The 13,227-nt window shown below is 38.7% G+C and overlaps 1 protein-coding gene across 1 annotated transcript; it reads left to right on the forward strand.

The window, feature by feature from the left end:
• Nucleotides 1-11,770: 11,770 nt before the first annotated feature.
• Nucleotides 11,771-12,703, forward strand: LOC102824347 (olfactory receptor-like protein OLF2-like). The gene has a single exon (XM_006877777.1). It carries the CDS (start codon nt 11,771-11,773, stop codon nt 12,701-12,703), a length of 933 nt encoding a protein of 310 aa, XP_006877839.1.
• Nucleotides 12,704-13,227: the final 524 nt, after the last annotated feature.

The following is a 13,227-nucleotide window of genomic DNA, read 5'->3' on the forward strand; positions in this document are numbered from 1 at the left end:
TAGGGTCTTGTTCCTGGACTTGCAAGTGTGTAGTGGTTATGAATTGGGCTACTAACCTCAGGGTCAGCAGTTTGAAATTACCAGCTGTTCCATGGGAGAAAAGATGAGGCTCCCGTAAAGATTAACAGCCTCAGAAACCCTGTACAGGGTCACTTTGAGTCAGAACTGACTCCATGATGCATAACAACAACAACAGTTTTTGTTACAAAACTTCTAGCTTTACAATTGTGACAGCTGCAATTAGTCATGATGACTATTATTCACTATTGAATAATAAGACTCTTATCCCCATCTCTTTTTAGCAAACCCATCTAGACAAGAAGAAAACTATTCAGTGGGGACTCTATCTTCCCTCACACACTCTTAAACTAAACTTCCTCTTGAAACCTTGTAAGCCAGTCACGTCATACCTTTATCACCCTCTCATTTTATGTAGCCAACAATATCTAAGTTGCCCTTCCCTATGTGCCCTGTGTGCATTGATACTTGATGTATTTAGAGCTACCGTGCCCATGCGTATAGGTCAAGTTCATCAAATTGTAGCAATTTACCCTCACTTCCTTTATAAAAAATGTTTTGTTGTTGTTTTTTTGTTTTTTAATCTTCCTCTAGTTGAGTTCTGATTATCAAGACATCAAGGCTAGGACAAATGGGTACTATCTGCAAGTTTGAGTGTTCTTGTGCTTTTCCCTTCACTTCATATCAGCTGGATGCTTCACTCTTAGCTCTAGCCCTCTGTGGCTATGTCCTGGTCCATGGGCTCAGGTGTCCCCAGGCTTCACCACACTTTGCACCATCCAGCCTTTCCTCTTCTCTCTCTCATCTCTAGGTCAACGGGAGATTATGGAACGTGGTTGACCTCAGCCCATTTATTCATTGCTGCCTTTCCTCCTCTTCCACTCACCAGTAGACCAATATGTTGTTGTTGTTGTTAAGTGCCGTCGAGTCGGTTCCGACCCATAGCGACCCTGTACAGGGTTTCCGAGGGTGTAAATCCTTACGGGAGTAGAAAGCCTCATCTTTCTCCCGCGGAGCGGCTGGTAGTTTCGAACCGCTGACCTTTAGGTTCGCAGCCCGATTCGTAACCACTACGCTACCAGAGGTCGTCAACAAATTTACATGCCTGGTCATGTGTTCCCTTTGAGTTTCAGTCTTAGAGTGGATGCTTCCATGAGTTTTGATGGTTGATCCAACAGAATGAAATATTTGACAACTTCAATCTTTTCTTCATTTATAATGTTATTTATTGATTCAGTTGTGAGGATTTTTGTTTTCTTTACATTGACATGTTACCCATACCAAAGGATTAATCTTCATCAGTAAGTATTTTAAGTCATTTTTGCTTTCATCAAACAGGTTGTATCATCAACCTTTAAATATGACTGAAAATGCATAATCATGCTACCTTACTAAGAAATGCTTCACAAAGTTGAAGCATGGAATTGCTACACTTTTACTAAGAATCTAGGAAAGTCAATTCAATATATCTCATATTAATTTTAGTGTATTATTTCTTCCATAGGTTGTCTGTTCCTAAATGAGGCTCTACCTACCATATAGGAGCCCTGAAGATATAGGAGTTAAACAATCAGATGCCAATAAAAAAAAATTGTTGCCGTTGTTAAGTGCTGTTGAGTCAGTTAGGACTCATAGAGACCCTGGTGATCTTGTATAGGAGACAACAATCGTTCTTCTATTTTTGGATTGTAAAACCAAACAAACAGCTTGTTTAGAAACTGTGGATATGGTCATATATTTAAAGGCTTATGCAAGAGTCAGAAAGATGTGGCTTTTGATTCCATAGAGATTTACAGCCTCAGTACCCCACACAGGGTCACTATAAATTGAAATCAACTTGATGGCAGTGAGTGTTTGAGTTTGTAAAATATTCAAAGGATTCCTAATGGCATATAACTTAAGCATTGGGCTGCTAACCACAAGGTCAATGGTGCAAACCCACCAGTCAGTGGGAGAATAATGAGGCTGTCTGCTCTCTAAAATTTGCAGTCTCAGAAATCCCAAGGAGCAATTCTGCTTTGTCCTACAGGGTCATTATGAGATGGAATATAATTGATAGCAATGGGTATGCAAAACGCAAGGACACTTTGAATTATCCATTACAAATGTAGAAGCCATAAGCCAGTGAATATCATAGACAACAATTTAAAACTGCCATTGCAAATGTCTTTATATGAGAACATTTCAGAATTACCAATAACTTCTCACTTTTTCACACAACATTTCTTTTTGAGACAATGTGGCATGTTTGGAAAAGGAGAAATGGTAGGAAAAGTATAATAGGAGGGATTGTATTGATAAAGGTTTTAGGACTAACTCTTCTACTGTATTTTCCCAAATCAACTTCACTTCTTTTGGGAATTTGTACTTCTGAGCTGTACAATGGCATAAAAGTATTCTTCACAAATATTAACGGTGGGAAGTGCCAAGATATTGTATTTCGTCTACTTCAGAAGATATATTTGTGGCATCTAATTAACTCATCTTCCTTTCATATGATAGTTAAACATTGTAACATCAAAAGAATGGTTTGGTTTGTGAATTGAACTCTTTAATCACATCACTTTGGTGTGAAATGAAGAGAAGAAAATTTTAAGGCAGATAAATTATTCATTTTAATCTCAGTAAATGGATTTCTGAAATGGATTTAAGAATTTTATTAATTGTACACATCAATTGTAAGTTCAGATTGAATAGCTCATTTCTAGAATCAGGTTTAGGGATCTTATTTCTCAAATAGAAACTTGGTCAAATGGCTTAAATTTATTTTTCTATAGTTTGTTTAGGGATTATACAGAAATGGAGACAACATAATGTCAAAGACTTGAATTTGTTCTATCCTGTCTACAGTCATCACTATTACCTTTTATTTTTTATCTCTTTACACCACACCCTTTCCACACTCCAACTATGACTGATGTCATACATCATTGTCCAAATATGATATTATCAATGCCTGTGGCTAGTAGGTAAGTATTATAGGTGGATTTATATATTTTGACTTATCTTCAATATTAATACTTAAATCCTTAAACAAAATAAAGGCATAATGACTTTAGACTTTTGTGTGTGTATAACATCAAACGACTGATACATAATGTTGCTGGTGGTTGCTGTGTGATGTTAAGTCAACTCTGACTCATAATGATTCTGTATGGGGTTTCTAAGGCTCTAGATCTTTACAGGAGCAGAAAACCTCATCTTTTTCCTATGGAGTGACTGGCATATATGTTGCAGACCATGTCGACTATACAGGCCGCAGGCTCTGAGGAACAAATTCTGGCCACTGGCAGTCATGGCAAATTGTTTTTCATTTTAGTGTTCAGTTATGCTTTTTTATTTAACTCCAAACATGAGCCCTTAATATCCACAGAAAATGTAATATTTTCCTAAAGCCGAGTCTGTAAAGGTTGCAAGGTCAAGCCTTTCTCCAAAGGATTAACTGAAAATAGCTTAGCTACTTCCTGGTTCTTTGTTCTATAGACAAAAAAACCATCCTCCCTAATCCTTTTCCAGGTGCAGCCCATTCACCTGGGCGTCTCGCATTTTCCTGCAAACCTGGCTCAGGAAGCCAAAACAGTGGGACTCCGCCCAAGCCTTTTGTCCTTTCCTTTCACCTTCTCTCAACTGAGCTCAGGGGCTATAGATATGTTAATTGAGCCTGAGAAACCAAGTTGTGGGCCTAAGATTCGAACCAGCGAAGTACTATGTAAAGTTACCTGAATGTCTGGAAAATTACTGATGTTAGCTGTACCTTGTCTTAGTCCCTCCCAGCTTGGTGTGAAGCTCCTCCCCTAAATAAAACCAAGATGCAGACCAGCCAGGTGTGCATTACAGGTTGGAGGGCATGCAGTAAAGATTGCAGGGCAGTGAGTTGCTGCCTGCAGAGGCCACGATGCCTGTAGTCCCAAGTCTGCCCACCAGTGATGCATCCACCCTGGTTTCGGGGTGTCTCTGTGTCTCCCTCCTTCTGTCTGTCTGTGTATTCTTTTGCTATCCCTTTCACCACCGGATATCCTCTCCTCGTGAACCAAACACTTGTGAGCTAAGTTCCTATGTCGAGGCCGGTCCCCGACACATATTGAAGTACTAACCTTGCAACTAGCAGGCAAATTTATAATCCACTATGATACCAGGCTTCCTGCTACTATACTTTTGATCTGTTATTGTTGTTAAGTGCCATTAAGTTAGTTCTGACTCACAGCAACCTAATAGCAGTTTAAAACTACCAGATGAGGCTTTCTGATCCCTTAAAGATTTACAGCCTCGTAAAACCTTATACAGGGTCTCTATGAATCAGAACTAACTCCATGGTACACAATCACCAGCATAAGGTTTCCGAAGAGCAGCTGGTGGATTTGATCTGTCAATCTTTAGGTGAGCAGTTGAGTGCTTATCGTATAGTTCCACACTAGGACTTTTTGTTCATAGGGGCATTCATGGAATAGAGTAGTAACAGTGCTCAACCATTCAGTAAATGGGAAGTCCTCTTTTAAAAACATAGGGAGCAACTGTCAACCTTCCTGATAAATCATACCTAGAAACATGCTAGGAACCACAAATGCAATGCCATTTTAAATCTTTGTGCCATTTAATAAGCCATTTTTTTCTCATTAACCACACCCAAGTTCACACCAGGTAAGAAATGGTTTTGCAATAGATTATCAATAAGACACATTCCAGCTAATAATTTCTGTCTCTTTTTATCTATGAAGAGCCCTGATTATGCAATAGTTTAACTATTGGGCTGCTAACTGTAAGGGCAACAGTTTGTACCCACCAACAAATCCATGAACGATAAGGCAATTTTCTCCCATAAAGATTTATAATCTAAGGCAACTTCTAAAACAAGATAGGGGAGTAGCTGAGAAGACCCTCTGCAACAAGGACATGAGAAACCAAATTAAATAGATATGGTTGTTAATTCTGGAACCCCAAGCTTCAGAGAAAAAGACAGAGAAGTGGACTGAATACTGAGTAGGAGAGGAAACTGAGAAGGTGAGGTGAGAAAGGAGGTGGGTGGACTCGGACTGTCAGCTTGCTAGCATGGCATGGCCATCTTGAGCTTTTGTTTATAGTTGTTTATAGACACAGCAACCTGGAGGCACAGAATGTAGCTGGAGATTGACTGTGAGGGAGGATACAGTTTTTCTTTGTTCACTGAGCCATCCTGGTGGCCAAGGGCCTGGCCACCTTCCACCCTTTCCTGCACAGCCTCTGTACCACCCCACGTTTAGAGACTCTTGAATTTTCCCTCATTAGATCATTTTCATTTATTTTTGTAGACTGTTTTTTTGGAAATAGCAACTGTACCCATGTAGCCCAGCCACATCTGTACCTGCTCAGGTTTCACCCTCTGGTCAAGCACCACTACCCATGTCTGTACTTTCTGATCAAAGATAATTAACAGCCAACCTGAGACAAACTCACCTTGAACTACCTTACATAATCACAGAATAGAAAACTGCATGTATGTTTCTTGTCTCTATCACAACCACCAGGAGACATGTGGTGAGTGCCTAAAAGCACACAAGCATGCAATTATCAATTAAATGTAAATTTAATGACACCACAATGTTACTAAGACAATAGACAATTTCAAGTTACATGAAGAGTGCCTTGAACAAGTGACCAAAATACAGACTCAGGAAATACAACATCAGAAGTGATATCAGAATTACCTGATAAGGACTTTGAAAAGGAATGGTATTTAAGTTACAGTGAATGAATTGAAAGAATGATCGAGAAGTTTGCAAATGAAAGCAAGGAGAAAACAGATTAAAACTTTAAAAGAACTCAGAAAAACAAAACAAAAACAAACAAACAAAAAAAAAACATTACAAGAACAAACTGACAAAAATAAATGAAAAATAAGAAACCAACAAAATCAGAAAGTATAACTCCAGAAGATTAATACTGCGTTTTCAGAAACAGATAATACATAAAGTAAAACAAAATAAATGAAAGGCCAAATTGGAGAGCTTAAAACAAATGTTTCAATATTTTTCTGCTAGAGGAGTAATCAGAAGAAAGAACAACAACAACAAAAAACAACAATTCAAGTAGCGTAGTGGTTACGAATCGGGCTGCGAACCTTAAGGTCAGCAGTTCGAAACTACCAGTCTCTCCGCGGGAGAAAGATGAGGCTTTCTACTCCCGTAAAGATTTACACCCTCGGAAACCCTGTACAGGGTCGCTATGGGTCGGTCCCGACTCGATGGCACTTAACAACAACAACAACAACATACCCAAGGATTCTCCCCATTCTGCATAACCATTACCATTATGTATTTCCAAATCATTCATCAATTTGTTTGTGAATGATTCACCTAGAACCACACAATCACACACATAGTCAATTGGGCCCGTGATAACTTATTGTCAATAAAACAAAACAAAAAAACCTATTTAAAGTCTCAGAAACCCTAAAGATTAGTTCTTTATTCTTCTAGGATTGACTCTCTAGCAGTGGGTGAATTTTGTGTCTATGATTGTAAACCAAAACATGCAAACATACACACACACACACAAACACACACACGCAAAATAAACCCATTACTATGCAGTCACTTGAAGCTCATAGTGACCTCATGTGCTCCAGAGTTTTGTTGTTGCTGTTAAATTCCTTTGAGTCACTTCTGAGCCATAATGACCCTGTATATGGTTTCTGAGGAGGGGCTTGTGCATTTGAACCACCAACCTCACAGTTCAAACTGCCTTTGTATTCAAGTACTTATCCTACAACAACACACCATATCTATTATTATTGTTATTAAGTGCTGTAAAGTAGACTCCCACCCACAGTGACCCTGTATAGAGTTTCCGAGGTGTGACTGGTGAGCTTGAACCCCCGACCTTGTCATTCAAACCAACTTTGTAGGCCCACACATTAACCCACACACTAGGACTAGACCTGCTTTATAGGATTTCTTGGCTGTTGTCTTTATGGAGTATCACAAAACCTTTCTTCCTTAGTGGTCAGTGGTGGGTTCAAGTCTCTAACCTTTATACTAGCAACTCAGAGAAAAAGGCTTGTGCCATTCATGGACCTATAGAAGATTTTACTGTTGCATAAACCCATATACATGTACCTCATAAGTATATGAAAGCTGGATTATGAGTAAGGTAGACCATTGAAGGAGCTCTGGTAGTGTAGTGGTTATGAATCGGGCTGCTAACCTCAGGGTGAGCAGTTTGAAACTACCAGCTGTTCTGAGGGAGAAAGATGAGGCTTTCTGCTCCTGTAATGATTTACAGCCTCAGAAACCCTGTTTAGGGTAGCTATGAGTCAGGACCGACTGCACGGCACATAACCACCTAACCAATGCCATACCATTGAAGAATCAGAGCTTTTGAATTATGGTGTTGGAAAAGAATATTAAAATTTTACATAACAGACTGCTAGAAAAACAAACAAATCTGTAGCCGGAATGCTACTTAGAAGCCAGGATTGGAAGACTTTGCCTCTTAATACATCTGACATGTTATAACAAGCTCTTGTGATAGCATGGATATGCTGATCTAAACAGAATAGAGTCGGTTTAGTCATTAGGTCTCAATAAATGTTGTTGTTAAGGGCATGTCAAGTTGCCTCCGACCCATAATGACCCTGTATACAGTTTCAGAGGAGTGGCTGATGAGCTTGAACCATGGACCCTGTGGTTCAAACTAACTTTCTAGTCCACACATTATCACACAGTGCCACACCAGGACTAGAACTGCTTTATAAGACTTCTTGTCTATAATCTTTATGGAGCAGAACACAAGGCCCTTCTTCTTTAGTGGTCATTGCTGGACCCTGCAAATGTGACAGTTAGCTTAAAAATTAAAACGAAATAAGGACCTTGCAAATGTGGAAGTTGGTTTAAAAATTAGCAGAGATGACTCCATTGTCCTAGAAGGAAACCAGGATATGCTTAAACTGACTCAGAGAGTTATATCAGAAACTAAGCAGCTTGCACCCGAAAGGTAAAATGTTTGAGGAAGTTTATTGCCTCATTGTATCTTTTTCCAAAGAATGCTCTTCTAATGTTAAAACAGATTAAGTGTATATCCAAATGTAATTCACTTTATATAATGTACCTGTTCTTGGTGATGGACAGGACAGTCTTGAGAGATTATTCTCCCTGTTCTCCAGAATGATGGCTTTCTGTTAGTAAAGCTTGGATCAGATCTCTCCCAGTCTCTGTAACTGGCTACAGTGACAGGCGGCAAGTCCTCTTTTTGGTTTTGCAACATCTGGAGAAGGACATCATGCTTGGTAGCGGGTCAGTGAAAAAAAGGAAGTCCCTCAATGAAATGGATTGGCACAGTGAGTCATAATGACTCTGCACAGGGTTCCTGAGGAATGATTGGTGGGTTTGAACTATTGATCTTGCAGTTCAAATTAACTTTATGGTCCAGTGCTTATCCTACAGCATTACATCAGGACTCCTACTAACTTACAAAGTATGTTTATTCTGAAACTGATTGCCGTATCTTTCTCAAGCAGAGTTGGAGCATTTGAACAACTGACCTTTTAGTTAGCTGTTGAGTGCTTTAACTACTGTGCTTCCAGACTTCTTCATTTTTGTTAAAAGTATTCTAAATCTTTAGACTATGCAACAGAATATAGTTTTTCCTAAGTATTTAGATTTTAGTTAGTGTTTTCTATCTTTCAACAAATATTTATTTTGTGCATGTGTTTAAAGGGAATGTGTTGGGTGGGTCTGTATATGTAAGTATATGGATGTGTGCATGTTTGGACTTCATATTACAAAATTAAAACACAGTTCTTACATAGGGAGTGATGAGCCAGAAATTGTAAGCAATGGTTGATTGTTGTGGATAAATGCCAGCAAGTTGGTTCTGACTCATAGTGACCCTACATAGGGTTTCTGAAGAGTGGCTGGTGGGTTTGAACCACCAAACTTGCATTTCAAACTGGCCTTGTGGTCCAGTGTATTATCCTACAGTACCACACCAGAACTTCAATGGTTGATTAAAGATCATTTAGGTAATTAAAAGTAAAAAAAAATCAAGTATAATAGTGAGCATCAGAGTAGATAGGAAGAAAACAATAATGGGGAAAATGTATGGGCTTATTTAATTACCCTGTGTAAAATAGCAGATGATAAACCATGTAATTATATCAGCCACGCATTCCCAACAGACAAAGTGTTGAACACCCAGAGGGCCAGACAGAGATACTTATATAACCTAGGTCATGAAAAGAAAGCACTGGTGGTCCTTGCAGATAGAGCTGCACTAATGAAATAAATCACTAGCTTGGAAGCAGGTACTGGTATTTTTTGCTTGTTCGCTTTTATTGAATGTGTATATTTCTTTTTCCTGTTTCCACTAAAATTATTTAATAAAATCAAAGGAGAATAGGCTTCTTTACATAAACTTTCATTTTAATTAAATATATTAACATGCACAGATATTAAAACTCATAGCAAAAAGCAAGTAGTAATTGGGGAGGTGGTCAGAATTGTTAATATTATTATTACTTTTTTTTAATCTCTTAGCATTCATTTATCTTTACAATGGTCTATCTTTATAATGAAAAACACTTTTAAAGGTGTTTCTACAGAGACAGATATTTAAATAAGTTCAGGCCAAGGTTGCTGAGTCCTGCACTTTGATCATTAGATGATTGTTTAGATGTCATCCTTTTCAACAACCCCTATTTTGAGTTATCCCCTTTTTCATCTATCCTCATTCTACTTTTCTTATATTCCTACAGACCAGAAGGTGCATATATCATAAGATTTATGCTATAGTTGGTTTCAGCCAAACATAACTGTGGGACCTAGAATTCAATTGGCCTCTCAACTTCCACAATCTCTTTTTAACCAAGGGCAAGCTGGTTTCAAAGGTATTGAAGAGAAACCAGAGCACATTAACACATTATATGTATATAATGTTATAACTTTTGGAAACTGAGATGGGGAACATAAATCAGGCATGACTCTGAGGTTATGGGAGTTGATTGGGCATGTGAATATTTTTATCATGGTTCTCTGATCATAAGTTTTTTATAGAGTAACACTGAGGGATCACACAGGAAGCCACACTTCCTTTTTGTTTCTTTTTCACCTGTGCTTACAGCATCGCTGTTATTATTTCCAAAATGTTCTTCATAGTTTCCCTGAGCAACAGAAACCTGCAAAAGGGAGAATGGCTGGTCTTGGCACTGTAGATAAACACTCTATCATAAGGTCCATTTGAACTGCAAGATCAGTGGTTCAAACTTACCAGTAACTGCTCAGAAACCCTATATAGGGTTGCTATGAGTCGGAACCAATTTGAGAGCACTCAACAAGAACAATAGTTCACGTCAGCCTATTGTTCCTGGAGATCCTTCTACCATGTTTTCTAAAAATCACTATGTGTTGTACCATAGCAGGTCCTGATTCACAGGTTGTGTCCACCCCAGTGACAGTGGGATGCAGACTTTTTTCATTGAGTTTGGACATGACCTGAGGAGCTGTTGGGGAAAAAAGCAGAAATATTCTATCCAATAACCTGTTATAGCTCTATCTCTGATTATTTTGTGTGAAAAATAGGGGACAGTGAAATTTGAACTGATCATTTAACTATGTTTCTACATTACAGATCTAACTGAAAAGTTGGGGGGAAAAAGAACTTCTTATCAGATGATGTCGAATATTTGAATCAACTAATTGTAAGAATCATGACCTTGAACTCTCAAATTATCACTTTCCTAATCTATAAAATAAGAATAGTAACAGCTATCATGAATTTAACGTAGGTGTGTGCAGAAATAACATGATATATTTCTGATAAAAGTGTGCAGCAAATTTTGAACAGAACAAAACCATCCCCAAAGCTACTGAGTGACTCAAACACATAATTATCCCATATATTATAATTAGAACTGTGCTGCATAGGAATTTCTTACCTGTCATCTTTATGGAATGCTGCTGTGGCTATATACAAATGCTGGACTGATAACTGCAAGGTTGGTGATGCAAACCAACTAGCTGCTCCTCAGAAACCCTATATAGGGTAGCTATGAGTCAGAACCAACTCAAGGGCACTTAACAGCAACAACAACAACCTTTAAGAAATTAGATTGTAAAGCCTTTCTCCCACATTGCTAAACTTTCAGGTTACCAGTCCAGTGCCTAATCCATTGTGTTGCCCAAGGACTTTGTAAACTTTGTGTTGTTTTTGTTAAGTGCCATTGAGCCAGTTCAGACTCAGCAACCCCTTATAGGATTTCTAAGGAGTTGCTGGTGAGATTGAACTGCTGACCTTAGGTTCAAACTGACCTATGGTCCTGTGCTTATCCTACAGCACCACACCAGGATTCCATGGGACTATAAGAATGTATAGCTCTGGTAGTGTAGTGCTTACGAATCGAACTGTGAGCCGCAAGGTCAGCAGTTCGAAACTACCAGCTGTTCCAAGGGAGAAAGATAAGACTTTCTGCTCCCGTAAAGATTTCTAGCCTAGAAAACCCTGTACAGGGTCACTATGAGTCAGAATTGACTCCACAGCACATAACAACAACATAGAATGTAAAGGATATTATTACCATTATTATTTAGAAGATCTGCATAATAATAGTACATTCCCCAGTTGAGTCAATTGACTTCTAGCAATCCTAACATTCTTTCTTTACTGATTTTTCATTATAAAAAAGAGAAAGGACCTGGGGTTAAACTGTGAGGACAGTAGAATGATACTAACCTTTCATTGCCATTTCCTTCTTTCAGGATGAGGGATTTCATAAATTTTAACAATGGCTGCTGAGAATCACACTGTGTTTACAGAATTCATATTGCTAGGGTTTTCTGACAGAAAGGATGTGCAGCGGGGACTCTTTGTGCTCTTTCTCCTGGTTTATGGCATAACTGTTATTGCCAATCTAGGAATGATCTTACTAATCAAGATGGACTCCAGGCTTCACACACCAATGTATTACTTTCTGAGCAATCTGTCTTTCTGTGATGTCTGCTATTCCTCCACTGTCTCTCCCAAGATGCTGGCTGATTTCTTATCTGAGCAAAAGAGGATTCCATATAACTTATGTGCCATTCAGATGTATTTTTTTGGAGCCTTTGCAGATGTAGAATGTCTTATGTTGGCTGCCATGGCCTATGATCGTTACGTAGCCATTTGCAATCCACTTCTTTATACAGTTGCCATGTCTGGGGGGATCTGTACCCAGTTAGTGTCTGGTGCTTACATTGTAGGCTTGGTGGATTCAGCAATCCACACATGCTGCACATTTCGACTATCATTCTGTAAGTCCAATGTTATCAATCATTTTTTTTGTGACATCCCACCCTTGCTTGCTCTCTCCTGCTCAGATACATCCATCAACGAGATAGTGATGTTCACTTTTATTGGCTGTGTTGTGGGGTGCAGCATTATAACTGTCCTTCTCTCCTACAGCTATATCCTAACAACCATCCTTAGAATGAACTCAGCTGAGGGGAGGCGCAAAGCCTTTTCCACATGTGCCTCCCACTTAACAGCTGTGGCTATATTCCATGGCACATTACTGTTCATGTATTTCCGACCAAGCTCGAGTTACTCTATGGACACTGACAAAATGGCTTCTGTTTTCTACACAGTAGTGATCCCTATGTTAAACCCACTGATTTACAGCCTGAGAAATAAGGATGTGAAAAGTGCTCTGAAAAAAACAATCAGCACAAAACATGGGTGAAACCATGTTTTCCACCTAAAATTATTTAATGAAAGATGTTTAGAACTCAAATGGAAGGACTTTGACATAGTGCCTGTAGTTTTACCAATACAGTCTTATAGAAATTTTTTTTTGTTACTGATCTTTGTGCCTAAATTGAGTATAATCCACTAAACCAAGCAAAAACCTGAATCCCACTTCCATCTAATTAATTCCTACTCATAGAAACCCTATAGGACAGGGAGAACTGCTTCATGGGATTTCTGAGAATATAAATCTTTACAGAAGCAAGGAGCCTCTTCTTATTCTCAAGGAGATGCTCTTGGGTTTAAACTGCTGATTTTGCAATTAGCAGCCCAATGATTAATCCTCTGTGCCACCAGTGTTCCTCAAATTGAATACAGGGAGCAGTCTTAATCTTTTCTCCAAAGAAATAAATAGTAGTAATGGGCTAACTTTACTCTTATGCAGAGAGGGTCCCTTTATTTTGTGTCCACAAGTTTGTCAGGGTGAGATTTGAATTATAGCAACATAGCCTCTAACAC

The sequence above is a fragment of the Chrysochloris asiatica genome, unplaced genomic scaffold (genome assembly GCF_000296735.1).
Source record: "Chrysochloris asiatica unplaced genomic scaffold, ChrAsi1.0 scaffold00597, whole genome shotgun sequence".
Taxonomy (NCBI): domain Eukaryota; kingdom Metazoa; phylum Chordata; class Mammalia; order Afrosoricida; family Chrysochloridae; genus Chrysochloris; species Chrysochloris asiatica.